General features: G+C 45.2%; 1 protein-coding gene across 1 annotated transcript; it reads left to right on the top strand.

Moving 5' to 3' along the window:
- Positions 1 to 224: 224 nt before the first annotated feature.
- On the top strand, positions 225 to 26,951 carry LOC138792879 (F-box only protein 36-like). The gene is made up of 4 exons (XM_069970911.1): positions 225 to 597; positions 924 to 1,032; positions 19,541 to 19,713; positions 26,137 to 26,951. Exons 1-4 carry the CDS (start codon positions 502 to 504, stop codon positions 26,299 to 26,301), a joined length of 543 nt encoding a protein of 180 aa, XP_069827012.1. The 5' UTR covers positions 225 to 501; the 3' UTR covers positions 26,302 to 26,951.

Raw genomic sequence — 26,951 nt, 5'->3', positions numbered from 1 at the left:
AGCAGGTTAGATTCGTCTAACCTGCTCAAAGTTCCCCTTTAAAGAACCAGGAATTAAATACCGTTCACTCCTGTAATATTTGTTGTAAACAACGTATGGTACAATTCCTTTAAAACAGAAATATGTTTACATTTATGTGCAAGTATGTCGCTATGTAATTTGTTATTCTGTGTGACTAAGGATAATAACCCATTTACAATGAAGCAAAAAGCTGTTACATTGTAGGGATTAATCTGCCTGCAGATTTTCATTCAAAGGTTTCATATACACTTTTTGTCCCTTTGCCAGAAACTGAGCAGGTTACTCTGTAAACAAAGGATGGTTTACTTAGTGAATAAAAGATTAGCACTTGCATTCAGAAGGTAGAACCAAAGATTATGATGCTCTCTAATCAAGACAGATTTGCCAGACCAGGCAAAGGGGAAGGAGTTTTGTACAAGCTAGAAGATAGAAGAAGTTTAATGACACCAGATAGGTACTAAACATTGCACAGTACTTACTATGGCCTCCCTTCTGCAGCAAACATTATTTGAAATTCAGTGTCAAGCCCCTTCCCCAAGCAAAGATTTTCACCATCTTGTCATCACAAAAAATGAGGTAAGTGGGATTTGTATGGATTTGTATGTCTATATTTTGTTAATCACCTTTTGCCTGAGGTTTTACCTCAAAGACAGACCTGGCATCTCGCTTAAAAATGCCACCAATGTCCATTTGGAGGAGGGGAAAGCTTTTGTTACCCCCTGCTGTAGCTAGAACAAAGTTAGGGTGGCACTATGAAAGTACCATGCCAATTCCCTCCACACTGAAATTATGATAGGCATTATTACCCCTATAGTTTAGCGCTACATAAACTATTTGGTCTACTATATCATTATTTCACGAATAAAAAAAATAACATTATGTGTCATTCCTATCTTTACTAGATCACCTTAAGATCTTGGAAAATTTCTGCTCGGGCAGAGCACAGGAAAGTTCTACCAAGGGAAGTAAAGAGAACGCACATTGAATTTTTACAAGAAACAATGATGCACAGTAAGTTTGTCTCATATAAAGATACTGAATACAATCCTTTGAAATTGAAATTAAACTTGTCAATCCTTCTCTCCCCTGATATTATCTGTTGGAAGGAAGACGGGAAGCCTTTATTCAAATCATGCCAAAAATTGGTGGATTTGGCCAACAAATGTTTAATATGTATATGAGGCTTTAGTGGAATAGTCGGTTTAATTTTACAGGGACAAATTTTAGGTGTACAACCTAGAGAACATAACATAGCATATTCTGTGGGATACAATTGTTCAGTATTTGGTCTAATTTAGACTGTTGTGTTATGGGTCCATACATTTTTTTTCTAGCATGCTCCAATTTATGCCATAGTACAGAATGCTCCAAGAATGTGATAAAATAATCTGCAGACATTCCACACTGTACTGCCTGTTGCCTGCCATACAGGGTCTGTGTGTGAAGCTATGCCCTGTACATAACCCTTTACTCTAACTGCAGTATTATTACTATGACTATGGAATAGTGCTATCCTATCATAAAGATGAAGATAGGCTAATATAGTGAACACACAATGTGAAGACAAACACTTTTATGTCTTTGAATACAAAAACTATGCAAAGAGTTGTCATTAACCCCTTCAAGACCAAGCCTATTTGCACCTAAAAAACCAGGCTCATTTTTCAAAATCTGACCTGTCTCACTTTATGCTCTTATAGCTCAGTGATGCTTTAACGTATGCTAGCGATTCTGAGATTGTTTTTTCATCACATATGGCACTTTATATTAGTGGCAAAATTTGGTCACTACTTTGAAAAATTGAAAAAATTAGCATTTTATGAACTTTGAAATTCTCTGCTTCTAAAAAAGAAAGTCGTATCACATAAATTAGTTACTAAGTCACATTACCGATATGTCTTCTTTATTCTGGCTTCATTTCATAAACATATTTTACTTTTTTAGGGTGTTACGGGGCTTAGAAATTTATCAGCAAATTACCACATTTTCGTAAAAGTTTCCAAAACTGATTTTTTTAGGGACCAGTTCTTTTCTTAAGTTGATTTAGGAGGCTTGTATACTGGAAACCCCATAAGTGACCCCATTTTGGAAACTAGACACCTTAAAGAATTAATCTAGGGGTATAATGAGCATTTTAACCCTACAGGGGCTGGAGGAAAGTATTCACCATTAGGCCGTAAAAAAATGAAAAATTAAAATTTTCCAATAATATATACGTTTAGATTAAAGGTTCTCATTTTCAAAAGGAACATGAGAGAAAACGCACCCCAAAATTTGTAACGCAGGTTCTCTTGAGTACTACGGTACCCCATATGTGGGCGTAAACCACTGTATGGGCACACAGCGGGGCTCAGAAGGAAGGGAGCGCCATCTAGCATTTGCAGTGCCCCTGTAGTGTCAGCAGAGAGAAAACCCCCCATAAGTCACCCCATTTTGGAAAGTACACCCCTCAAGTAATTCATCTTGGGGTAGGATGAGCATTTTGACCCCACAGGTGTTAGAGGAAAGTATTCAAAATTAGACAGTAAAAATGAAAAACTCGAATTTTTCCAATAATATGTTCCTTTAGTTTGAATTTTCTCCATTTCACGAGGAACAGGAGAGAAAATTCACCCCAAAATCTGTAACGCAGGTTCTCCTGAGTAAAAAGGTACCTCATATGTGGGCATAAACCACTGTATGGTCACACAGCAGGGCTCAGAACGGAAGGAGTGCCAATTAGCTTTTTCAATGCAGATTTTGCTGAAGAAGTTTCTGAGCGCCAGGTGCGTTTGCAGTGCCCCTGTAGTGCCAGCGGAGTAAAATCTCGCCCATAGTCACCCCATTTTGGAAAGTACACCCCTCAAATAATTCATTTTGGGGTGTGGTGAGCATTTTGACCCCACAGGTATTAGAGGAAAGTATTCAAAAGTAGACAGTAAAAATGAAAAACTCGAATTTATCCAATAATATGTTCCTTTAGTTTAAAATTTCTCAATTTCACGAGGAACAAGAGAAAAAAAGTACCCCAAAATTTGTAACACAGGTTCTCCTGAGTAAAAAGGTACCTCATATGTCGGTATAAACCACTGTATGGGCACACAGCCGGGCTCAGAAGAGAAGGAGCGCCAATTAGCTTTTTCAATGCAGATTTTGCTGCAGAAGTTTCTGAGTGCCAGGTGCGTTTGCAGAGCCCCTGTAGTGCCAGCGGAGTAAAATCTCGCCATAAGTCACCCCATTTTGGAAAGTGCACCCCTCAAAGAATTCATTTTGGGGTGTGGTGAGCATTTTGACCCGAATATGAGACAGAAATTCAATCGCACTAAAAGCCTTCAGGCTGAATCACTCACTGTTGGGTCTCCACTGACCCTCCAATATACATATTTAGGAAAAAATAGTGAGGGTATATACGTGTAACACACGAGAGTACCTGAGTATAGTAAGGTGATAGTCTTCTTGTCGAGCGGGATACCCGTGTAGAAAGGAATCCAGACACTGGTGCTGCAATCAGATATGCTTCTTTATTTTTAGCAAGATACTCGGTACATTTTAGCTCACTGGCTGATCCACCTGGTGTCCTGCGGACGTTTCGGAGGATAAAGCTCCTCCTTCCTCATGCGCAAGGACGTAGGGGGTGGAAGGTCTAATATATGCACGTCAGTAACAAGATTACTACAGTTTCTCTATAGCCTATATTAGTGTTATAATTATATATACATAATGACTATTCATATATTATACGCATGATCATATAAGGAAGGAGAACGAAAACATCTATACTTTTACAAAAATACTTTAAAGCTACATGTTTCATTGAGACCCTTTGGGCTCAATGTCTCAAGTTCGGTTATCCAAAATACTTCACGGCGAAGGAGATGTCTGCGATTCTCCTCGCTATCATTACATATCTCAAGTTGTTCAATTACTTGCCACCGTAAGTCACAGATGTTATGTCGGTGTTCGGAGAAGTGTCGTGCCACTGTTGTTTCTCCGAAATCATTATTAAGATCTTCATAACTCTTTTCTTTTTCTTTCCTTGCTGTAAATCTCCTAATTGCAGATTTATGTTCGTTAAGTCTCAATTTAATCTGTCTGCTAGTTTGTCCCACATAACCCATACCGCATGGACATTTGAGCAAATATATCACATTGGCATCATTACAAGTATGAAAGCCTTTGATTGGGTATTTTTTACCTTTCATTGGGTGACATAATTCGCCACCTCTGATAATACTATTACAATGTTGGCATTTCATGCAAGCAAAGGTGCCCTTACGTGCTGCTGCTAAAAATGTCTGTCTGTCTTTTTTCTTTTTCTTTATGTCACTTCTAACCAGTCTGTTCCCTAGTGATTTATTTTTCCTGTAGCAGAAGGTAGGTTTTTCTTTAAATTCAGAGCCATATTTAGGATCGCTGCTTAACAGATTCCAGTGTTTCATAACTGCACGTTTGACTAGGTTAGAATGTCGATCATATGTCATACTGTATAGTAATTTATTTTCCTTTTTCTTCCTGTTACTTTTTTTACATCTCCTCACCTCTACTCTATTCAGTCTATCTATTTCTCTACTGATTCTCTCTAGATCACGTTTTTTATATCCTCTTTCTACAAATTTGTTTGTTAGTTTTTTTGCGTTTTTTCTGTATTCACTTCGAGAGCTAGAGATCCTTTTAGCTCTAATGTACTGGGATTTGGGGAGACTTTTAAAAACGTGTGGGGCATGCTGACTAGTTTTAAGTAATATGTTGTTCTTATCAGTAGGTTTAGAATATAATGTAGTTTCAAATCTATCATCACTCCTTTTGACCTCCACATCTAAGAAATGGATGACGTCTTTATTATGTTCTAAAGTGAATTTGATTGATGGGTGACATAGATTAATTTTTTCCACAAACTCTAAAAGAGCTTGCTCACTCTCTGTCCATATTAAGCAAACATCGTCCACATAGCGAACCCATCTGGACGATGTTGGCAAATTACTCATTACATATTGTTCTTCGAAATTATGCATGAAGATATTTGCAAGGCTGGGAGCCACGGAGGACCCCATCGAAACTCCATGCTTCTGCAAAAAAAACTCCTTGTCAAATCTGAAATAATTTTTTGATAAGACCAAATCTAACAGTCCCATTAGGAAACCGATCATGCTATTGCTTAGTTTACATAACTGCTCTCTGACGCAGGACAATCCCTCATCTTGGGGGATATTAGTATATAAACTTTGCACATCTAAGGTGCATAAAAATGTTACCCCTTCACTAGGGACAGTCTCCATTACATCCAAGAATTGTCCTGTGTCAGAGAGACAGCGATCCAGACCTCTGACAATTTCCTGTAAAAAAGAATCCATGTACACTGACAAGGACTGCAGCAATGACCCGGACCCAGACACGATGGGTCGGCCGGGTGGACTGCTGCAGTCCTTGTGGATCTTAGGCAACAAGTAAAGCACGGGTACCCGTGGAGAATCCACACAGAGAGCTTTCATTGTTCTTGTACTAATTACACCTGCTGTAGCTGCCTCCTCTACATATGTGTCAACAATTCTTTTAAATTCTCTTGTAGGGTCGCTTTTCAACTTAACATATACATTGGTATCAGATAATTGCCGCATTGCTTCTAGGAAGTAGGAGGTGCGGTTCTGAACTACAATCGCACCTCCCTTGTCCGCCCTTTTAATAATAATGGATGAATCCTCCTCAAGTCCACGTAGGGCTTCGTACTCCGCTTTAGTTCAATTTGCATGCACCTTCGGCACCTGATCCCAATGAGTACGCACGTCTTGTGCGACCATACGTTCAAACATAGATAGTGAGTCATTGTTCACATGAGGATCATATGCGCTTTTTTTAAATAATGTAAGTGGCACTACATCCAGTGGTGATGAAAAACTTCTTTCTTGTCTTTTCACATCATAAAAATGCATTTTCAACCTTAGTGTTCTACAGAATTTATATAGATCCACAAGAAAATCGAATTCTGATATATCCTTGGTAGGTACAAAGCCCAGTCCTTTATTTAACACTTTGATTTCTGTTGTGTTAAGTGGTCTATCGGAGATATTGACCACCAAATTTTCTGGTTTACACATGTTGGTTACTTTCTCTTTGTTTTTTCTTTTGATTTTTGTTTGGCTTTTAAACTTGTATCTCTCTGTGAGGTCCCCTCCTCCGATTGTACACTGCTTTCCGACTCCTCGTGGTGTCCTTGTTGTTGGGTTTCTTGCCTAAAAAACGTTGAGATTTTTTTATATCCTCCTTTATTTGTTTGGTGTCTCCCTATATTGGACGCATCGGTAGAATATTCACTTGATGTGTCTGATTTATCGCTTCGTAATTTTTCACGTCTGGCAAACCGCCTCTCCTCTGCCCAAGTGTAAACACGGTTTAACATGTAATCACGGGTATCCCGCTCGAGCATTTTGACCCCACTGGTATAAGAGGAAAGTATTCAAAAGTAGACAGTAAAAATGAAAAACTCGAATTTTTCCAATAATTTGTTCCTTTAGTTTGAAATTTCTCAATTTCACAAGGAACAGGAGAGAAAATTCACCGCAAAATCTGTAACGCAGGTTCTTCTGAGTAGAACGGTACCGCATATGTGGGTATAAACCACTGTATGGGCACACAGCCGGGCTCAGAAGGGAAGGAGCGCCAATTAGCATTTTCCGTGCAGTTTTTTCTGAAGAAGTTTCTGAGCGCCAGGTGCATTTGCAGCGCCCCTGTAATGTCTACAGAATAGACCCCCCCCCCCCCCAAAAGTCACCCCATTTTGGAAAGTACACCCCTCAAAGAATTCATCTTGGGGTAGGATGAGCATTTTGGCCCCACAGGTATTAGAGGAAAGTATTCAAAATTGGCCAGTAAAAATGAAAAACTAGAATTTTTCCAATAATATGTTGGTTTAGTTTGAAATTTCTAAATTTCACAAGGAACATGAGAGAAAACGTACCCCAAAATCTGTAACGCAGGTTCTCCCGAGTACAACGGTACCCCATATGTGGGCATAAACCACTGTATGGGCACACAGCAGGGCTCAGAAGGGAAGGAGTGCCAATTTGCTGGAGCAAAACAGTAGCTAGTAATAGTTATTAGAATAGCGCAGTTACTAAAATAAAATAAAAAAAATTAGATTACAGGTAATGTGGGGTGGTTCCGGGTAATTTGGAGGTGGTTACGGGCAGTCTGGGGTGGTTACAGGCAGTCTGAGGTGGTTACGGGTAATCTGGGGTGGTTACGGGTAATCTGAGGTGGATACCGTCAACATGGGGAGGTCACGGGCAACCTGCTGTGGTTACGGCAACCTGGGGTGGTTACAGGCAACCTGGGGTGGTTACAGGCAACTTGGGGTGGTTACAGGCAACCTGGGGTGAATACGGACAACCTGCTGTGGTTACGGACAACCTGCTGTGGTTACAAACAATCTAGGGTGGTTACAGGCAACCTGCTGTGGTTACGGGCAACGTGGGGTGGTTACAGACAGTCTGGGGTGGTTACAGACAATCTGGGGTGGTTACAGACAATCTGGGGTGGTTACAGGCAACCTGCTGTGGTTACGGATAAACTGAAGTGCTAATAGGTAATCTGAGGTGGGTACCTGTAATCTGGCGTGGTTGCGGGCAATCTGGAGGGGGTCACTGGCAATTTGGGGTGGTTAGAGGCAAGGTGCGGTGGTCAGAGGCAAGGTGCGGTGGTCAGGGGCAAGGTGCGGTGGTCAGAGGCGACGTGCGGTGGTCAGTGGCGACGTGCGGTGGTCAGAGGCGACGTGCGGTGGTCAGAGGCGACGTGCGGTGGTCAGAGGCGACGTGCGGTGGTCAGAGGCGACGTGCGGTGGTCAGAGGCGACGTGCGGTGGTCAGAGGCGACGTGCGGTGGTCAGAGGCGACGTGCGGTGGTCAGAGGCGACGTGCGGTGGTCAGAGGCGACGTGCGGTGGTCAGAGGCGACGTGCGGTGGTCAGAGGCGACCTGCGGTGGTCAGAGGCGACCTGCGGTGGTTGCGTGCAATCTGGGGGGTTACATGTAATCTGGCATGATTACGGGCAACCTGGGGTGGTTATGCGCAACCTGCGGTGGTTACGGGCAACCTGGAGGGGTTACAGACAATCTAGAATTGTTACGGATAGACTGAAGTGCTTATAGGTAATCTGGGGTGGGTACATGTAATTTGTGGTGGTTACGGACAATCTGGAGGGGGTCACTGGCAACGTGCGGTGGTTACGGGCAACGTGCTGTGGTTACGGTCAACGTGCTGTGGTTTCGGTCAATGTGCGGTGGTTGCGGTCAACGTGCGGTGGTTACGGGTAATCTGGGGGGTTACGTGCAATCTGACGTGATTACGGACAACCTGGGGTGGTTACGGGCTAGCTGCGGTAGTTACGGGTAATCTGGGGGGGTTAGGGGTAATTTGGGAGTAAACTGCAATTATTACTATAATAGAAAGTGTGTGTTTTATTTTTTTGTATGTTTGTCACTTTTTGTACTTTTCACATTCTTTTTCACTGTATTACTATGATTACTGTGATATTTTCTATCACAGTAATCATAGTTTAGTGACAAGCGGCACATGGCACAAGCGATCAGCGGTATATAGTATATACCGCTGATCGCTTGTACCGGGACCCCACAGGGGGGGTCCCCGATGACTGCCCCATGCTCTCTGCTACCTCCAGTGGCGGAGAGCATGGGGTTTTCATTCATTTTTACTAAGAGATCACTGTGAACAGACATTAGGGGAGGGGGGGTTAGATACCGGGGCACTAGGGGGGCTGGTCTGGGGTCTGATTTTAACTATTTCATCTCCCCCCACCGTGGATTCACGGTGGGGGGAGATGAAATATAGCGGCGGCACCGGCCCATTAGTGACCGCCGTTTCGCCGTATCTCCGGTGCCTCACTCAGATGAGAGCGGGATCGCTGTCCCTGCAGCGATCCCGTTCTCATCACAAACCCCCGTCAAAGCAGGAACGTATATGTACATTCCTACTGCACGGGGCATGTGCAATAGGAACGTATATATACAAATGGCTGATGTGAAGGGGTTAAAATACTTTCAAACATGTGTGGGGCATCAATCCTATTCAAAAAGGCTTACTGGGTTAGTTAAATTGACCCAAATACACCTCTCAAAAAAATAAAGGGAACACTCAGAGGGACATTTATGAACAACAGCAACTTAATCAGACCCACCCCTAATTCCCCTGCTGGCTTCACTAAAAGGCACTTTCCTTTTAGTGAAGCCGGCCTGACCTTCGTCTGCCATAAAGCGCGCACAGAAATCCACGCCTGCTCCTGAGCAAGTGCAAATTTCTGCCATGATTTACGCTTGATTCGGGGACCAATCAGTGCGCTGAGTGGGACATCAGGATGCCGGGAGCCCCCAAAACAAGCCGTAGCGTGGACAGGTACATGTATACACTGGGCCACCGTGGGTTTACGGGGGCGGCGTTTACATACTCTGCAGCGGAATGAAAATTTCACTGCGAGTATGTAATCCTATTCAGAATGACAGTTATGGCTGCGTGAAATCCACTGCGGATCAGTTACGTGTGAACCCACCCTTACACTGTACAAAAGATTCTGTTTCTGAAAATGTTGACTGGTGTCTTCAGGTCACGTGTAAATTGTTTTGTTTGTCATCTGAATTGATATAATCTTTTGTTTTAGTGCCAAGCACAACACACTTTCATTGAGCATTTGACAAGTGAATCATGGAGTTCGGTATATTACATTAGCCATGTATCTCTAGTGTACGTGTTACCATAGTGCGATAACTAAAGCACAAAATTACAACATCAGTGACTCAAATTTCTTCTGAAGTATTCATACCCCCCTGTGCTATAATAAATTCAAAAGTAGTTGTACATTGTTTATTCAAGAAAATATGTTCTTCTTGTCTATTGTATCCAAATGGTCTAACTAATGGCAAACAGTAAAACATTCAGACAAGCCTGGGCATTGCTTGGCAGGCTCCCTGCATGTGCAGTTACAGTAATCATCAGGTACTGTTTAGGAAGTAATAACCATACGTTACTTTTAAACATATCTATACACTATTCATTCAAAACATTAAAACTACCTAGTACTTGCCTATATAGTGCAGTTGAATGCCCCTCAGATGAGCGAACATGCTCGTCTGAGCTTGCTACTCGTTCGAGTATTAGGGTACTCGATGGTACTTGTTACTCGGATGAGCATCTCGCGATACTCGAGAAAATCTCATCATCTGTTTCCTGTAAGTTTGGGCGCAATTTCTCAGCCAATTAACATGCAGGAGACATCCTGCGATCACGTGGGACCCATACATGTCGATAGCAGCGATTGGTTGGCTAGATCAGATGGCCCTGCCATATAAGAATCTCGGCCGCCAAGGCTCGGCTCACATGCATGCGGTAAGAGAATAGGGACAGAGCTGTTGTTTGTCAGGGAGAGCGTTAGGAAGAGAATTAGCGCTCCAGTAGGCAGGGAATACTAGACAAAGAACCCAACAGCCCTTTTAAGGGCTTAAAATCTTTATTTATTTTTTTATTACTCCAGACTGCTGGCTTGGACTTGCAGTGCAGCTACCACGATTTTAGCAGCACACTGCGGTGATCGTCTGCTGGCAGAAAGGGGCCAGCAGGTGTTGCATACAGACCCCTAAGAAGTCCACAGTACTATTATATCTTTTTGTGGCTGGTGCTGCTGCTGTTGTACATTATATTGCTGTGATTTGTAGTACAGCTGCATAGAACCTCACTGCTCATTGTCCTGTGTAACAGGTGGCATAGACCATATACCACCACCACGTACACACAGACTATACGACAGCCTCCAAAAAACTGGTGTGACCAGTGTAAGTTCTTATTTTTTAGTGCTGCCATATCTAATCTCGCTGCTTATTGCCCTTTGTAATGCTAACTTTACACGGAGCGATTATCGGGCGAATTTTTGCGATAACGATCGAATTCGAACGATAATCGTATGTGTAAACGCGGCGAACGATCGAAAAATCGTTAATTTTGATCTTTTAACATGTTCATAAATCGTCGTTCGTAGTTCGCAAAAAATTCGCCGATCGCTCCGTGTAAACAGTCGTCGCGCAATAGTCCCGCCGCCCGCAGCCCCGCTCCCCGCTCATCCGCAGCCCCCTGCGACGGCTCGATTGCTACCCCCGCCGCCGCTCTGATTGCCACCCCAGCCGCCGCCCTGATTGCCACCCCCGCCGCCCCGATCGCCACCCCCACCCGCCGCCGTTGCCGGACCTGCGGCCGGGGGGCGATCGGAGCGGCGGGGGTAGCGATCGGAGCGGCGGGGGTGGCGATCGGGGCGGTGCAGGGGGCTGCGGTTGAGCGAGGGGGGGGCGGGCTGCGGGCGCGCGATTGCAAAACGATTTTTCCGTACGATATATCGGACCGTCTAAACGCTGATTGTTATAAAAAAAAAAACGTTACTTCGAAATCGTTAATCGTACGATCGGGCCAATAATCGCCTCGTGTTTAGCCAAAGCCAGGAATGGATTTGAAAAGAGGAGAAATCTCAGTCATTCATTTATGACCCGTTCCCTGTTTATGGTCTGTTCCTGGCTTTGGCTTAAAAAATCTGTCAGATAAATCTGCCTGTGTAAACGCACCATAAGAGGGTGGCATCCACTATATACCTCTATTTACCAACAGATTGTATACCACAGCCTCCAAAAAACTATTGTGACCAGTGTGTACTCTTATTTCTTAGTGCTGCCATATCCAATCTCACTGCTAATTGCCCTGTGTAAGAGGGTGGCATCCACTACATACCTCCATTTACCAACAGATTGTATACCACAGCCTCCAAAAAACTAGTGTGACCAGTGTATGTTCTTATTTTTTAGTGCTGCCATATCCAATCTCACTGCTAATTGCCCTCTGTAAGAGGGTGGCATCCACTATATACCTCCATTTACCAACATATTGTGTACCACAACCTCCAAAAAACTAGTGTGAACAGTATATGTTCTTATTTTTTAGTGCTGCCATACCAAATCTCATTGCTAATTGCCCTGTCTAAGAGGGTGGCATCCACTATATACCTGCACTTACACACCCAGACTCTATAAGACTACCTCCAAAAGTAGTCTGAGTAATATATTTTCTTGGCTTGCTGTGATCTTTAGTGCAGCTATCTCAGTCTTGACTGTGCAGTGTCCATAAAATGGTGAACCCCAGGGGTAAGGGTCGAGGACGAGGGCATGGGGTTCCAAGTGATGCAGCGGGCAAAGGCCGTGGTTCAGGGCAGGGTGACACAGCAACACCTGTTGAGGGAGCAGTGGCACACCGCAGACATTCACTCTTTAGCTTCTCAGGGTACACTGCTATTGAAACCGCAGCAGTGTAAACAGGTGATCACGTGGATAGCGAATAATGTGTCCAGTAACTTATCCACCAGCCAGTCTTCCATGCAGTCCACCCACGCTACCCAAGGGAGTGAAACCCTTGCTCCAGCAGCTCAGCCTCCTTCCCCACAGCCTGGCCCCTCTAGGGAAAGGAGCGATTCAGATCCCCCACCATGCTCCCAGGAACTCTTTTCTGGACCCTTTCCTGAGTCTGAGCAACCGGAGCAGTCAATCTGTCCCGATGCCCAAACTATGTAGCTCACGCAGTCAGTGGGTGATAAAAGTGGGGACTTGCACGCAAGGTTTGAAGAGGTGTCTGATGATGATAATGAGACCCAGTTGTCAGACAGTGAGGTTGTTGTCATGGATGTAACTGAAAGTGGGGAGCAGAGTGAGGAATTGGAGGAAGAGCTGTCCCCTCAGTCCCCCGCCCAGGCCCCAGGCACGAGCGCTACAGATAACATTATCCGTTCCCTGACCAATGCGGTCAGTGACAAGGTCCACCTAACCACGGACATGTGGACAAGTGCTGGCGGGCACGGACATTATATCTCCCTGAAGGCACATTGGGTAAACTTGGTGGAGGCTGAGACGGAGTCTGACCCTGGTTCCGCTCATGTGCTGCCCACACCGAGGATTACGGGGCCTACCTCGGTCTCTCATGATTAGTATACCTTTTTCTCCTCCTCTTCTTCCTTCTCCTCTCTATTACCCTCCATGAGCACGTCGCCTCCATTTCGTAGGGCTAGCTGCATCAGCACTGTGGTGGGAAAGCGCCAACAGGCGGTGTTGAAACTGCTGAGCTTAGGTGACAAGAGGCACACGGCCCAGGAGCTGTTGCAGGGCATCACGGCGCAGACAGGTCTTTGGCTCGCGCCACGGAACCAGGCATGGTTGTGTGTGACAACTGGCGGAACCTGGTGGCGGCTCTGCAACTCGGCAGCCTCACACATGTACCATGCCTGGCCCACATGTTCAACCTAGTTGTGCAGCGGTTCCTTAAGACCTATCCCAATTTGGCTGACTTGCTCACCAAGGTGCGGCGCATCTGTGCGCATTTCCGCAAGTCAACCACAGATGCTGCCACCCTTAGGGCAGTGCAAAGGTGCTTGCAACTGCTAGCTCACCGACTGCTGAGTGACGTGCCCACGCAGTGGAATTCCACCTTCCAGATAGCCAGGGTTTACCAGCAATGCAGAGCCATTGTGGAATGCCAGATGTCAACCCCGGTAAGAAGCTGTAGTCCGGTCAGTCAGCTTTCTCAAATCTACAGTGAGGAGTGAACGTGGATGTCTACTATCTGTCAGGTACTGGGCCCCTTTGAGGAGTCAACACAGAAGGACAGCAGCGATGCAGCCATCATCAGCCTCACTATCCAGCTGCTGTGTCTGCTTCAAACCTCCCTGCTCAGCCTGAAGTCTGAGACTTTGCCTTCGTCTCAGGAGATGGGGGAAGAACATCCGCCACTAGATAGCCAGCCCACCCTGACGTCTGTTTCTCAGCATGAAGTAGAGGAGGAGGAAGAGGAGCAGACTGCTGCCACGACTAAAGAGGGTACTTATGCTCAATCCTTAGCTGTTGAGCGTGTATGGCCTGAAGGGGAGGATTTGGTGGAGGAGGAGGAAATTGAGAGTCAGCCTATTGAGGAGAGGGATTTCTTGCATGTTGGGACCCTGGCACACATGGCTGACTTTATGTTAGGCTGTCTTTCCCGTGACCCTCGGGTTAAAAAAGTTTTTGACAACACCGATTACTGGGTGTTCACCCAACTTGACCATCGGTACAAACAGAACTTTTCCACTCTCATTCCTGCCGAGGAACGCAGTATGAGAGTGAATCAATATGAAAAGGCCCTGGTGCAGAAGCGGAAAATTTACTTCCCATATGACACTACTAGCGCCAGAGGACATAGTTCTGTTGGCCAAAAAGCGGTGGAGAGGAGGGGTGGAGCAGGCAGCTTGTCAAGGGGCAGGCGAACACTCTTCAAGGCCTTTGACAGTTTCACGGCACCCCAGCAAGACTATGTCAACTGTCCCCAGCCTAGACAGAGTTGGGGGGAGGCCTTCAGAAAGATGGTGAGGGAGTACCTTGCTGACCATACCAACGTCCTTCCCGATCACTCTGCCTCATACAACTATTGGGTTGCAAAGCTGGATACGTGGTCCGAACTGGTGCTTTACGCCTTGGAGGTGCTGGGCTGCCCTGCCGCTAGCGTGTTGTCAGAGCAGGTCGTCAGTGCAGCTGGTGGCATCATCACTGATAAGGCTGATGTTTATAAAAATGAACAAAGCCTGGATTTTACCTGAATTCAACTGTCCACCCGGGGAAAGCAGCTCAACTTAAGGATTCTTGGTATATAATCTCCTCCTCTTCCTTCAATTTTCAGCCCACAGCCAATTCTTGTTCCACCATGCTGTGTCTGGCATAATTTTTGGGAGGCTCACCTGTTACCGCTTCTACCTAGGTCACTCTGTCATCACCGCTATGCTGTTTCTGGCCTAATTTTTGGGAGGCTCACTTTTAATGGTTCTCTGGGTCCTCACTAGGGATGTCACGATACCAGAATTTTGAGTTCAATACCAATACCAGCTTTCTTATTTCGATACTCGATACTAATTCGATACTAAATAAAGTTTGAAAAAAATATGTAAAAATACAAATATAATATTTTTTTTTGAAAAAAGGGAACAGGGATTATTAGAACCTTTTATAATGATTTTTTTTTTAAATTTAAACTTTTTTTAACACTTTTTTAATTCCCCTCTACCACGCAGCATACCTTCCTGTGCACAACAACTCCCAGTATAACTTCTTATGCACTACAACTCCCAGCATACCTTCTTGTGGCGATTTGTAGTGCACAAGCAGGTATGCTGGGAGTTGTAGTACACAAGGAGGTATGCTGGGACTTGTAGTACACAAAGAGGTATGCTAGGATGTTGTGTCGGGAGGCTGCTGCTGCACAAATGCAACTTTCAGCATACCTCTTTGTGCACTACAACCCTCAGCATACCTCCTTGTGCACAACAAATCTCAGCATACCTCCTTGTGCACTACAACCCTCAGCATACCTCCTTGTGCACTACAAATCTCAGCATACCTCCTTGTGCACTACAACCCTCAGCATACCTCCTTGTGCACTACAAATCTCCAGCATACCTCCTTGTGTACAACTCCCCACAAGAAGGTGTGCTGGGAGTTGTAGTTCACAAGAAGATATGCTGGGAGTTGTAGTGCACAAGAAGGTATGCTGGGAGTTGTAGTGCATAAGGAGGTATGTTGAGGGTTGTAATGCACAAGGAGGTATGCTGGGAGTGGCAGTTGTACAGCAGCAACCTCCTGACACAACTTCCAGCAGCACAACTTCTTGTGCACTACAACCCCCAGCATACCTCATTGTGCACAAAGAGATATGCTGGGGGTTGTAGTGCACAAGCAGGTATGCTTCTGGGAGTTGTAGTGCATTAGCAGCCTCCTGACACAACAACTCCCAGCAGCATACCTCCTTGTGCATAACAACTCCCAGCATACCTGCTTGTGCACTGCAACTCCCCACAAGAAGGTATGTTGGGAGTTGTGGTGGACAGAGGTATGCTGGGAGTTGTTGTGTCAGGAGGCTGCTAATTCACTACAACTCCCAGCAGCATACCTCCTTGTGCACTACAACCCCCAGCATACCTCTTTGTGCCCAAGGAGGTATGCTGGGAGTTGTAGTGCACAAGAAGGTGTGTTTCTGGAAGTTGTAGTGCATTAGCAGCCTCCTGACACAACAACTCCCAGCATACCTCCTTGTGTTAAACAACTCCCCACAAGAAGGTATGCTGGGAGTTGCTGTGCCACTGTACCGGACGGCCCAAAGGAAAGGGGGGGGGGGCGCAGTATTGTGGACACTGGAGGGTGTGACACTGCGAGGGACCGCAACAGCGGGAACTGGCGTGTACGGGGGACCCGGCTGCAGCAGCGGGTCCTGAGTGTGTGGGGGGGGGAATAGTTAAATGACTGCCGCTCGCGAGGTCGCGGGCCGCAGTCATTAGCAGTGGCGGCCGCTCCATATGCAGAAGACTCCTGCTGCATATGGAGCGGCTCAGGAGGGGTTAAATGCCGCCGTCATGTGTGACAGCAGCATCTACCCTGTAAAATAGCCGACACTAGCGATCGCTATGTGCCGGCTATTTAAATTTTGCGCAGCCGGGAGCGGAGAGCACGCGGGTGGAGGAGGGGACACCAGGGGGCAGGGGGCGGCACACAGAGAACATGGTCGACGCTCAGATAGCCGCCGTCCGTGTTCTCTGCGCTATACCTTATGTTAAGCTGCGTTATTAGGCAGTTTAACATAAAGTATCGATACCAGAAAATCCTGGTACCGAACGGTTTTTCTGCCCGAAATATCGATAGTAGTATCGATATTTCGGTGCATCGTGCATCACTAGTCCTCACTGCCATGCTGTGTCTAGCATAATTTTTGGGAGGCTCACTTGCTACCTCACTCACTTTTAATGGTTCTCTGGGTCCTCACTGCCATGCTGTGTCTAGCATCATTTTTGGAGGGCTCACTTGCTACCTCACTCACTTTTAATGGTTCTCTGGGTCTTCACTGCCATGCTGTGTCTAGCATCATTTTTGGGAGGCTCACTTTCCACCTCACTCCCTTTTAATGGTTCTCTGGGTCCTCACTACCATGCTGTGTCTGGCCTAATTTTTGGGAGGCTCACTTGCTACCTCACTCACTTTTAATGGTTCTCTCTGTCCTCACTGCCATGCTGTGTCTAGCATAATTTTTGGGAGGCTCACTTGCTATCTCACTCACTTTTAATTGTTCTCTGTGTCCTTACTGCCATGCTGTGTCTAGCATAATTTTTGGGAGGCTCACTTGCTACCTCACTCCCTTTTAATGGTTCTCTGTGTCCTCACTACTATGCTGTGTCTGGCCTAATTTTTGGGAGGCTCACTTGCTACCTCACTCACTTTTAATGGTTCTCTGTGTCCTCACTGCCATGCTGTGTCAGGCTAAATTTTGTGGTAGTTCATATGCTACCTCTGTTTTAATGGTTCACTGAGTTCTCACCGCCATACTGTGTCAGGCTAAATTTTGGGTTGCTTCATATGCTAACTCTGTTTTAATGGTTCACTGTGTTCTAACCGCCATGCTGTGTCAGGCTAAGTTTTTGGGTGGTTCATATGCCTACCTGTTTTAACCAGGCTGTTGCCCAGAATTTTGCGTAATGCTGCGATTAGGCAGCCTCAGAGGCATCAATGCATGCTGCCTCTGCTGTTTCCTGTCCATTTCCATGGTGTTTCCATAATTTTTTGAGGTTGACAAGTTTTCTCACGACCTTCCCTCTGCCGAGCTTGAGTCCCCTGCAAAAATGCTCGAGTTTCCCATTGACTTCAATGGGGTTCATTGCCCGAAACTAGCACCCGAGTATCGGGAAATATTCATCTCTTCATTCATTTTAGTACTCGCTCATCACTAGTTCTGACCTGTCAAGGCATGGGCTTCGTAAGACCTCTAAAGGTGAGTTTCCTTTGTCAAATAATTACACACAAGCCTGAGATCACCAAATGCAATGCCAAAAATTGGTTACAGTGGTGTAAAACATGACACTATTGGACTCCAGAGCAGTAAAGATGTGTTTTCCAGAGGAATGAAGCATGTTCAACTATCTAGAGGTCTGATGTACGAATGTGGGTTTGACAGGTGTCTGGAGAATTGTACCCTCCATAATAAAAAGTACCTGCTGTAATTTAGAGGGCCTAGGCGTATAGTGATCAACTAATTTTCTTTGTTCTTTAAAGTCTAAATAGGTCAACCCCATTTAAAGGGTCTTTTGACATGACTATTTTTTAGTAAATTCTTGTATTTTTAATTGAACAAAATTGTCAACTACATGTTGTCATCCCCCTAGTCTATAGGGGTCTGACTTTGTCAGCACTGATCAGACATTGTCTGTGTACAGAGAATTTTATTTTTTTTACACAGTAATTAGTAGTCTCCTGGGGGACTTTTATATACACAGCATTGATCTCCCATTGAGATCGGTGCTCTATTGGTCTGGTCTGCTGCACACCAGATCATCAGAATACCGAGCCAGGATCGGTGTCATTCCGACGCTGAGGCCCAGCCAGGTAATTTAGATGGATCGCCCCTCCGCGATCACATTGTGGCGGGCGATCTCTCCACTAGACACAAGGCTTGTGGGATAAATAGCAGTTTAAATGCAGCTGTCAGCCATGACAGCTGCATCTAAAGGGCTCATTAGCGGGCGCGGCGATCGGACCACGGCAGCTAATAGCTTGGATCCCGGGCTATTAATAGCACCTGGGATCGCGGCGGTTCAGAGTGAGGTCGCTGTGCGGCCCTGCTCTGGACTCCCCTACCTGGCCGAAAACATAGTTACGTCCTTGGTCGTGAAGGGGTTAACTATCCAGCACATGTGTAGTGTTCAAACGAGTGATGAATGCCAGGGGCATTCCTAATGGTGAAGAGGGTGGGAGGAAGGATGGACAGGTGGTGCAAGCCTAGGGCATAGACACTATAGGCCAGTGCTTCTCAAACTTTTTCTACTGGAGCCTCACCCAAAAGACCAAGGCAATGCCTGGGCCTCACCAGACTGATCAAGAGGGTGCCTGGGCCTCACCATCTCTGCAAAAGTCCATTTAAAAGCTGAAAATAATGCTGGGGCTACCTCTCACCCATCTCCCAAGCTCTATATACTAATAAAGCAAGTACAAAAAAGTTAATATTGTTGCTAAAATTTATTTTTTTGCAAACAGCAAAAGGTCTGTGCAGATTATAATCACTTTTGTGAAAACTGGCTCCTCAGCTGGGCCTCACCAACAACTAGGGGGTGCCTCACTGGTGCATTACCTGCCACATGAACCGCAGGACAGATATTGGATTAAAAACAGCTATCCGAAGGTACAAGCGGTTATGTGGGGGGGGGGGGGGGGGCAGATTGTGGGTAGAGAGTCGTTTTAAAACAAGCATGGTTGAAGTATGAACAGTCTTCTTGGATGGATAGTCTTGCATGCACCAATGTGCAAAAAGTACATTGGTGGGTCACAGCAAGGGTAACCTTTAAACAGTACCATATTCATTTTTAATTTATTAAGAACATGCTTCTTTATCTTAAAATGTTTGCTTGTCTCAGTTTCATGTTAAATTATTAACAGTGTTGCTTTTTTAACAATCTAGGACCATTAGAAAAGATCTTTGGCAAGGACACAATGGAATATATATTAAATTTGTGCAGAGGACATTTTGATTTCATTGTTCGGATACCCGATAGCCTCAAGATACGGATCTTATCTTTTCTTGATACACAAGACATTAAGCAGCTGTCAGAAACCTGCAAAGCTTTCCAGAAGGTAAGCTCAAAGCTGATGTTGGTCTTCAAAAGGTCATGTTCTAATAAGTGCAAACGGTTTCCTTCCAGACTCCTCCTTGCATGGTTCTGAACAATAACTCTACTAGGTACTATACCTGCCTCAGTAAGGAAGTTTATTTTCTCCATGTCCTAGATGTTATTTAGTGTTTGGAGTTTGATATTTACTGTTTGCTATTTAGTGTTTTGGAGTATGATAGCAAGCATGATTTCCTACATTTTAAATGGGAAAAGTATAGCTATCCTTGTAGAATCTTGGGGGATAATACTTTCGGTGCTTAAAGGAGTACTCCGGTGATTTTTTTCAAGCTTAATTAACACACTGTATATAACTTTGTAATGTGTGTTAATAAGCTATCTGGCCCCATTCCCCTCCCTGGAAGAGAAATAAAGCATACATACCAAATAACTGTTGACCCCATCCTCTTCTCCCAGGCACCATCTTGGGTCGATGTCCTTAGAGCAGGGGGCGGGCCTGGTCTTCTTCCTCTTCAGCGTCTTCCACATCATTGAATGGGAGCAGCCCTGACTGGCTGAGCAAGCTAGAAGCCATGTGATGCGCTCTAGCAAATGAAAAGGCTCACGGTGCGCATGCGCACCAGCAACCTTTTCCCATTCACTGCTCCGCAACCCGTAAGTGAGGGAGATTTGAGGACGGCGGACGGAGATGACGGGGACGCTGCCAGTGGAAGATTCAAGTAGCGATCGTCACCAGAGGGATGGTAAGTATATAAGCTGTGTGTGTTTGTGGTTTTTTTTTGTTTGTTTGGTCTGCCAGAGTTCTCCTTTAAAGGGTTATTCTAGGTGGGAACTAAAATTGCGCTGTGTGGGGAAAAACATAAAACAAATACTTACCTTCCTCGCTCCCACCACCATTTCCATTCTCAAACAATAGTGCCCCATCTCACCTTCTGTGTGAGAATGTTTGCCAACCCCAAACACAGCAGATTTACTATCTTAGGTGAGTTTTAAGTACCTTAAAGTGACTCTGTACCCACAATCTGAAAACCCCCACCCCCAAACCGCTTGTAACTTCAGATAGCTGCTTTTAATCCAAGATCTGTCCTGGGGTCCATTTGGCAGGTGATGGAGTTATTGTCCTTAAAAACAACTTTTAAACTGGCAGCCCCGTGCCCTACCGGAGTGGCCTAGATTGTGTATGAATTAGGCTGGCTCCATCCCTCCTCCCTGCCCTCCTCATCATTAGGAATGCTCCAGGCAGATTGCCTGCTATTCGTCAGCTGTGTCAGCCCGGCACATGGGCTGGATCGTTAAGACACCTGTGCAAATGTTCAGCATGGAGAAAATGTTCCAGTGGCATTCCTAATGATGAAGAGGGTGGGGAGGAGGAAAGGAGGGATGGTGCAAAGGTTAGGGCACACATATTCTAAGCCACGGCCATAGGGCACGGCGCTGTAAGTTTAAAAGTTGTTCTTTAGGACAATAACTACATCACCCGCTGAACGGACCCCAGGACAGATCTAGGATTAAAAGCAGCTATCCGAAGGTACAAGTGGTTTCGGGGGGTCAGATTGTGGGTGCAGAGTCGCTTTAAACCCTTCAGGACCAGGCTGATTTCGGGATTGGATAGCAAGCTCATTTTACAAGTCTAAAATGTCACTTATGTTATAATTACTGTGGGGTGCTTTTAGTTATCCAAGTGATTTTTAAATTCATTTTTTATGACCCATCAGGTAATATAATCGGGAACTATGTAACTCCTCGCCTTGGTCACAACTGAGTATACACTACCATTCAAAAGTTTGGGATCACCCAAACAATTTTGTGTTTTCCATGAAAAGTCACACTAATTCACCACCATACGTTGTGAAATGAATAGTAAATAGAGTCAAGACATTGACAAGGTTAGAAATAATGATTTGTATTTGAAATAACATTGTTTTTACATCAAACTTTGCTTTCATCAAAGAATCCACCTTTTTCAGCAATTACAGCATTGCACACCTTTGGCATTCTAGCTATTAATCTGTTGAGGTAAGCTGGAGAAATTGCACCCCACGCTTCTAGAAGCAGCTCCCACAAGTTGGATTGGTTGGATGGGCACTTCTGGCGTACCATACGGTCAAGCTGCTCCCACAACAGCTCAATGGGGTTCAGATCTGGTGACTGCACTGGCCACTCCATTACCGATAGAATACCAGCTGCCTGCTTCTGCTGTAAATAGTTCTTGCACAATTTGGAGGTGTGTTTAGGGTCATTGTCCTGTTGTAGGGTGGAATTGGCTCCAATCAAGCGCTGTCCACTGGGTATGGCATGGCGTTGCAAAATTGAGTGATAGCCTTCCTTATTCAGAATCCCTTTTACCCTGTACAAATCTCCCACCATAAGGGGCGGGGGGTGCCGTGATTGAGCCCGGCGGGGGGCACCAAAGCAACCCAAGACCATCACATTACCTCCACCATGCTTAACAGATGGTGTCAGGCATTCTTCCAGCATCTTTTCATTTGTTCTGCGTCTCACAAACGTTCTTCTTTGTGATCCAAACACCTCAAACTTGGATTCATCCGTCCACAACACTTTTTTCCAGTCTTCCTCTGTCCAATGTCTGTGTTCTTTTGCCCATCTTAATCTTTTTCTTTTATTGGCCAGTCTCAGATATGGCTTTTTCTTTGCCACTCTGCCCTGAAGCCCAAAATCCTGCAGCCACCTCTTCACTGTAGATGTTGACTCTGGTGTTTTGCGGGTACTATTTAATGAAGATGCCAGTTGGGGACCTGTGAGGCGTCTGTTTCTCAAACGAGAGACTCTAATGTGCTTATCTTCTTGCTTAGTTGTGCAACGCGGCCTCCCACTTCTTTTTCTACTCTGGTTAGAGCCTGTTTGTGCTGTCCTCTGAAGAGAGTAGTACACACCGTTGTAGGAAATCTTCAATTTCTTAGCAATTTCTCGCATGGAATAGCCTTCATTTCTAAGAACAAGAATAGACTGTCGAGTTTCAGATGGAAGTTCTCTTTTTCTGGCCATTTTGAGCGTTTAATTGACCCCAAAAATGTGATGCTCCAGAAACATAATCTGCTCAAAGGAAGGTCAGTTTTGTAGCTTCTGTAACGAGCTAGAATGTTTTCAGATGTGTGAACATGATTGCACAAGGGATTTCTTATCATCAATTAGCCTTCTGAGCCAATGAGCAAACACATTGTACCATTAGAACACTGGAGTGATAGTTGCTGGAAATGGGCCTCTATACACCTATGTAGATATTGTATAGAGTGTATTTGTTTAAAGTTAGGACTCGTTTAAAGTTATCTTCATTAACAAGTACAGTGCTTTTCCTTTAAAAATAAGGATATTTCAATGTGACCCCAAACTTTTGAACGGTAGTGTATATATATACTGAGTTGTGACCAAGGCGTGGAAAGCGCCAAAACGCGTAAACTGTTTTTTGCATTCCTGTTTTGTGAAGATTTTTCTAATAAAGAAATTGCATTTTACCCGAAGAATGGGTGCTGGACATTTTTCATATTCCAATCTTCTGTTCCCCTCTGCATTATCTTCATATTCCCTAATTGCCCCTATGCTAATTCGGGGCTTAAGAGCATTTGGGGCGTCGCTCGTCGGTCCAGAGCACCCTCCCGTGTGCCGCCCATTATGCATATATGAATATGCATCGTGGGCGGCCCAAAGCACCCCCTCAACCCACCCAGACCCCCTCCCTGTGCTGCCCAGCCCACCGCCTACTGTGTCGCTCACTATGCATATATGAATATGCATAGTGGGCAGCACGGGAGGGGACGGGCTTGGCAGCATGGGGCACCTCCTTGACCCGCCCAGCCCGTCCCCTCCCATGCCGCCCACTATGCATATATGAATATGCATAGTGGGCCGCATGGGAGGGGACGGGCTGGGTGGGTCAAGGGGTGCTCTGGGCCGCCCACTATGCATATTCATATATGCTTAGTGGCTGGCATGGGGAGGAGGCTGGCTGAGCGGACCGAGCCGGTGCTCCGGACTGACGGGTGCTGCCCCAAATGCTCTCAAGCCCCGAATTAGCATAGAGGCAATTAAGGAATATGAAGATAATGCAGAGGTGAACACAAGAATTGTTAACAGCCCTGCACTGATAAGTAAACAGCTTCTGGGGCATATCAGCAGGTTCATTGGGCAGAACCTGCTGATAGTGCCACTTTAACATACTCGCAGGGGAATGAAAAATCCACTGCGAGTATGTAAACCCATACAAAATGACAGGACACAGGATCGCAGCGGATTTCGCTGCAGAACTAATAATGTACATGTGAAACTGACCTAAAAGCATCAAATCCACAGCAACTAATCTGCCGCAGACTTGGGCTATGTTCACACTACGTAAAACAATGTAATGTAATGTTACTACGGCCATTGAATGCACACTACGTATCAGATACCGGCTGTTGTATATACGTCCCTGTGAAAAATGAACATGTCAATTATTTCCGGCCGGTAATACTGCAATAACGGCCGTGGATTTCAATGCGGCCGCGAATGTAAAACTTATATCTGCCGAATTAAACTTGATTTTGATGTAAAATATTTTCTGAGTGGTTTCTTGGGCTGGGCGCAGTATTTAAAGTAAATGACCCGTTTCAGCCTGCTTAAGAAAATGCTAGGAAGCAAAATTAAACAACGGCCGTAGTTTCACGACTAGCCCGTACGCTCGTAATTCCACGGCCGCAGTTCCGGTCGCAAAAGTCCGGCCGTTATTTTACGTAGTGTGAACATAGCCTTGCAGTGCGGGAGCATGATCTTCCAGTTACTAAAACATTTTGACTCTGTAAAGTATTTCTCACCACTGAACTGGGACCTTTAGTACACATAATGTACTCTTAGGCACCTCACAAACAGCGCTGCCTTCTGAATGGAAAAGGTGTCACTGCAGAGATCATATGACCAACCTCCCAGTTTAGGCTTCGAATGGATTGGTGTGGCAGCCTGAAGGCGAAGATGTCATATGAATTCCACAGCAACACCTCTTCTTTTGGGTAAGCATCAGTGCTTGTGTACACAAGTACAGTGGGGGGCATTTATCAAGTACACTGATATTAAATAAAATGCTGTCCCCATTCACGCCTAAATCCGCCAGGACCTGCACCTGTTGCAAGGCAGGCACAGAAATCTACACCTGCTTCGGAGCAGGTATGAATATCAGCCATGAATTATGCATGTTTGCAGGAATAAACCATGATACATCAGGCTCAGGAGGAGGCCATGCCCCCCTGTCCACCCATCAGGCGAGTAGGGCAGATGCAGTGAAAAAGGCGCAGATTTTTCCGCAAACTGGGTGGCGCTATTAAAGGGGTATTCCCCCCAAAATTATTTTTGCATTAATACATTGCCCACCCCTAGCTTTCCATCTTTCCAATATCAATTTATTATGGATTCTGCACAGTTTTGCTGTTATCTAGGTGCCCCCACCCCCACGGATTGCAGAGAATCATCAGCTCTCAGTCCACTCCGACACGCTCCCTGCTCCTGGCCCGCACCCTCCGAGACGGCATCACGTGTCCTCCTTCTCTTCAATGGGCCTGGTTAGCGCTTCTAACTGAGCCAAACTGAAGTGAAGGAGGACACTGCTGGGGGTGGCTGATGTTAGAGGGAGACAGTGATCAGTGCAGCTGTCACTGTGTCCCTCTCTAACAGCAGCCACCCCCGTCACCCATACCGTATCCGTCCCCCGCCCCGCTGCAGTCACCTGCGGCGATGCTTACCGGCGGCACCCCCTGCGGCTCACTCGCGCCGGGATCAATTGCGGCACCCATCCTTGGTCACTCCATCTACCCATCCTTGGTCACTCGCGGCACCCATCCGTCACCCAAGGCTGTCACTGGCGCCGATCGCCTGCGCCACCCCCGCGGGTTATCTCTACCTACAGCATCTAAGCTTACCAGCGGCACCTTCTCCGCTGGGATCAATAAAGGCACGCGTCCATCACCCACGGCTCACTTGCGCCTCTGGGTAAGGTCACTTCACCTCCAGCAACAGTATCTAAGCTTACCGGCGGCACATCAGCCGATAGACATCAGCATACCAAAACGGGGAGAATCCAAAAATCGTGACTGTCAAGCTGTATCCAGGATGATTGGGATATAAGATTGTATTGGACCATTGGGGGCGGCTGTGATAATAATGATGCAGTACTGTCATTGTATTTTCTGTTCTTATAAGTGGAGTGCAGAGATATAGCTAGCCTAATGGTGCATTTACACAGAGAGATTTATCCGACAGATAAAACAGGAGCCAAAGCCAGGAAAGGATTTAAAAAGAGGAGAAATCTCTGTCTTTCCTTTAGGACCTGTTCTCTGTTTATAGTCTGTTCCTGGCGTTGGCTTCAAAAATCTGCCAAATTAATCTTTCTGTGTAAACACACCAATACTGACATTTATATGGAGTGGTTTCTATATTTTTACAGCTGTGCAGTACTGAAGAATTCTGGGAAAAAATGAAACCAAGAACAGAAATAAGTGTCAGTGCTGTTAACAGAAAAAGCAGTTCAGCTTCTGTGAAGGCAAAATCGCTCAGTCAGAAGGTTCAAGGTCCAGTGTGGATGCGAAGAAGAAGAAACACATTATTTTAGTCAAATAGAAAACAAGATCTGGCTGTATTAGCTGGAGTTTATTTAAACTCTGCTGTGGAGACTGATACTTATACACTCATATTGCGCTCCTTTTAAGCTGCCTCTTGACTTATCTTACACTGACACTTCCTGCCATCCTATTACTACGATTTATTGTGCATATTCACCTTTGACTAAGATTTGGCAAATTTTATACTGTTTCCTGACACTCCCCAGACTGACATTAGGACCAGGTTTATACACCGTAAAATAAAAGTCAAATGACTGTAATTTTTATTGAAAATTGTGTGAATTGATAAAAACTTCTGTATTTTCCAAAAGCAGGTCTTAAATAATGTGCATGCCCATTATTTGGACAGTCGTAATCAATTACAGCCATTATTCTATATGGTGTGTGAAACGCTGGCCAATTGGCTCCATTACAGCCAATTTTTACTTCAGTGGAGTGCGTTATATTGAAAATACGGTCGTATTTTTACCTCAATTAGGGTCACATCTTACATTCATTTTATGGTGCGTGAACATAGCCTAAGGCTTTGTTCACACACAGTAAAATAGGTATAAACAAATTATTAGATTTGTATCTAATAATAAGCTACATTAAAGTCTTTAGGAAAATGTCAGTCTGTGCACACATTTTTTTTACAATG

This window comes from Dendropsophus ebraccatus, chromosome 5 (assembly GCF_027789765.1).
Source record: "Dendropsophus ebraccatus isolate aDenEbr1 chromosome 5, aDenEbr1.pat, whole genome shotgun sequence".
Taxonomy (NCBI): Eukaryota; Metazoa; Chordata; class Amphibia; order Anura; family Hylidae; genus Dendropsophus; species Dendropsophus ebraccatus.
This window is presented reverse-complemented; position numbering and strand designations above follow the sequence as displayed.

What these genes read in the sequence shown, in the direction of transcription:
- LOC138792879 (XM_069970911.1), top strand. Translation starts at nt 502, where the DNA reads ATGGCCTCCCTTCTGCAGCAAACATTATTTGAAATTCAGTGTCAAGCC. An exon ending in ACAAGAAACAATGATGCACA is followed by an intron (nt 1,033 to 19,540) that starts GTAAGTTTGTCT and finishes TTAACAATCTAG; the next exon opens with GACCATTAGAAAAGATCTTT. An exon ending in CCTGCAAAGCTTTCCAGAAG is followed by an intron (nt 19,714 to 26,136) that starts GTAAGCTCAAAG and finishes ATATTTTTACAG; the next exon opens with CTGTGCAGTACTGAAGAATT.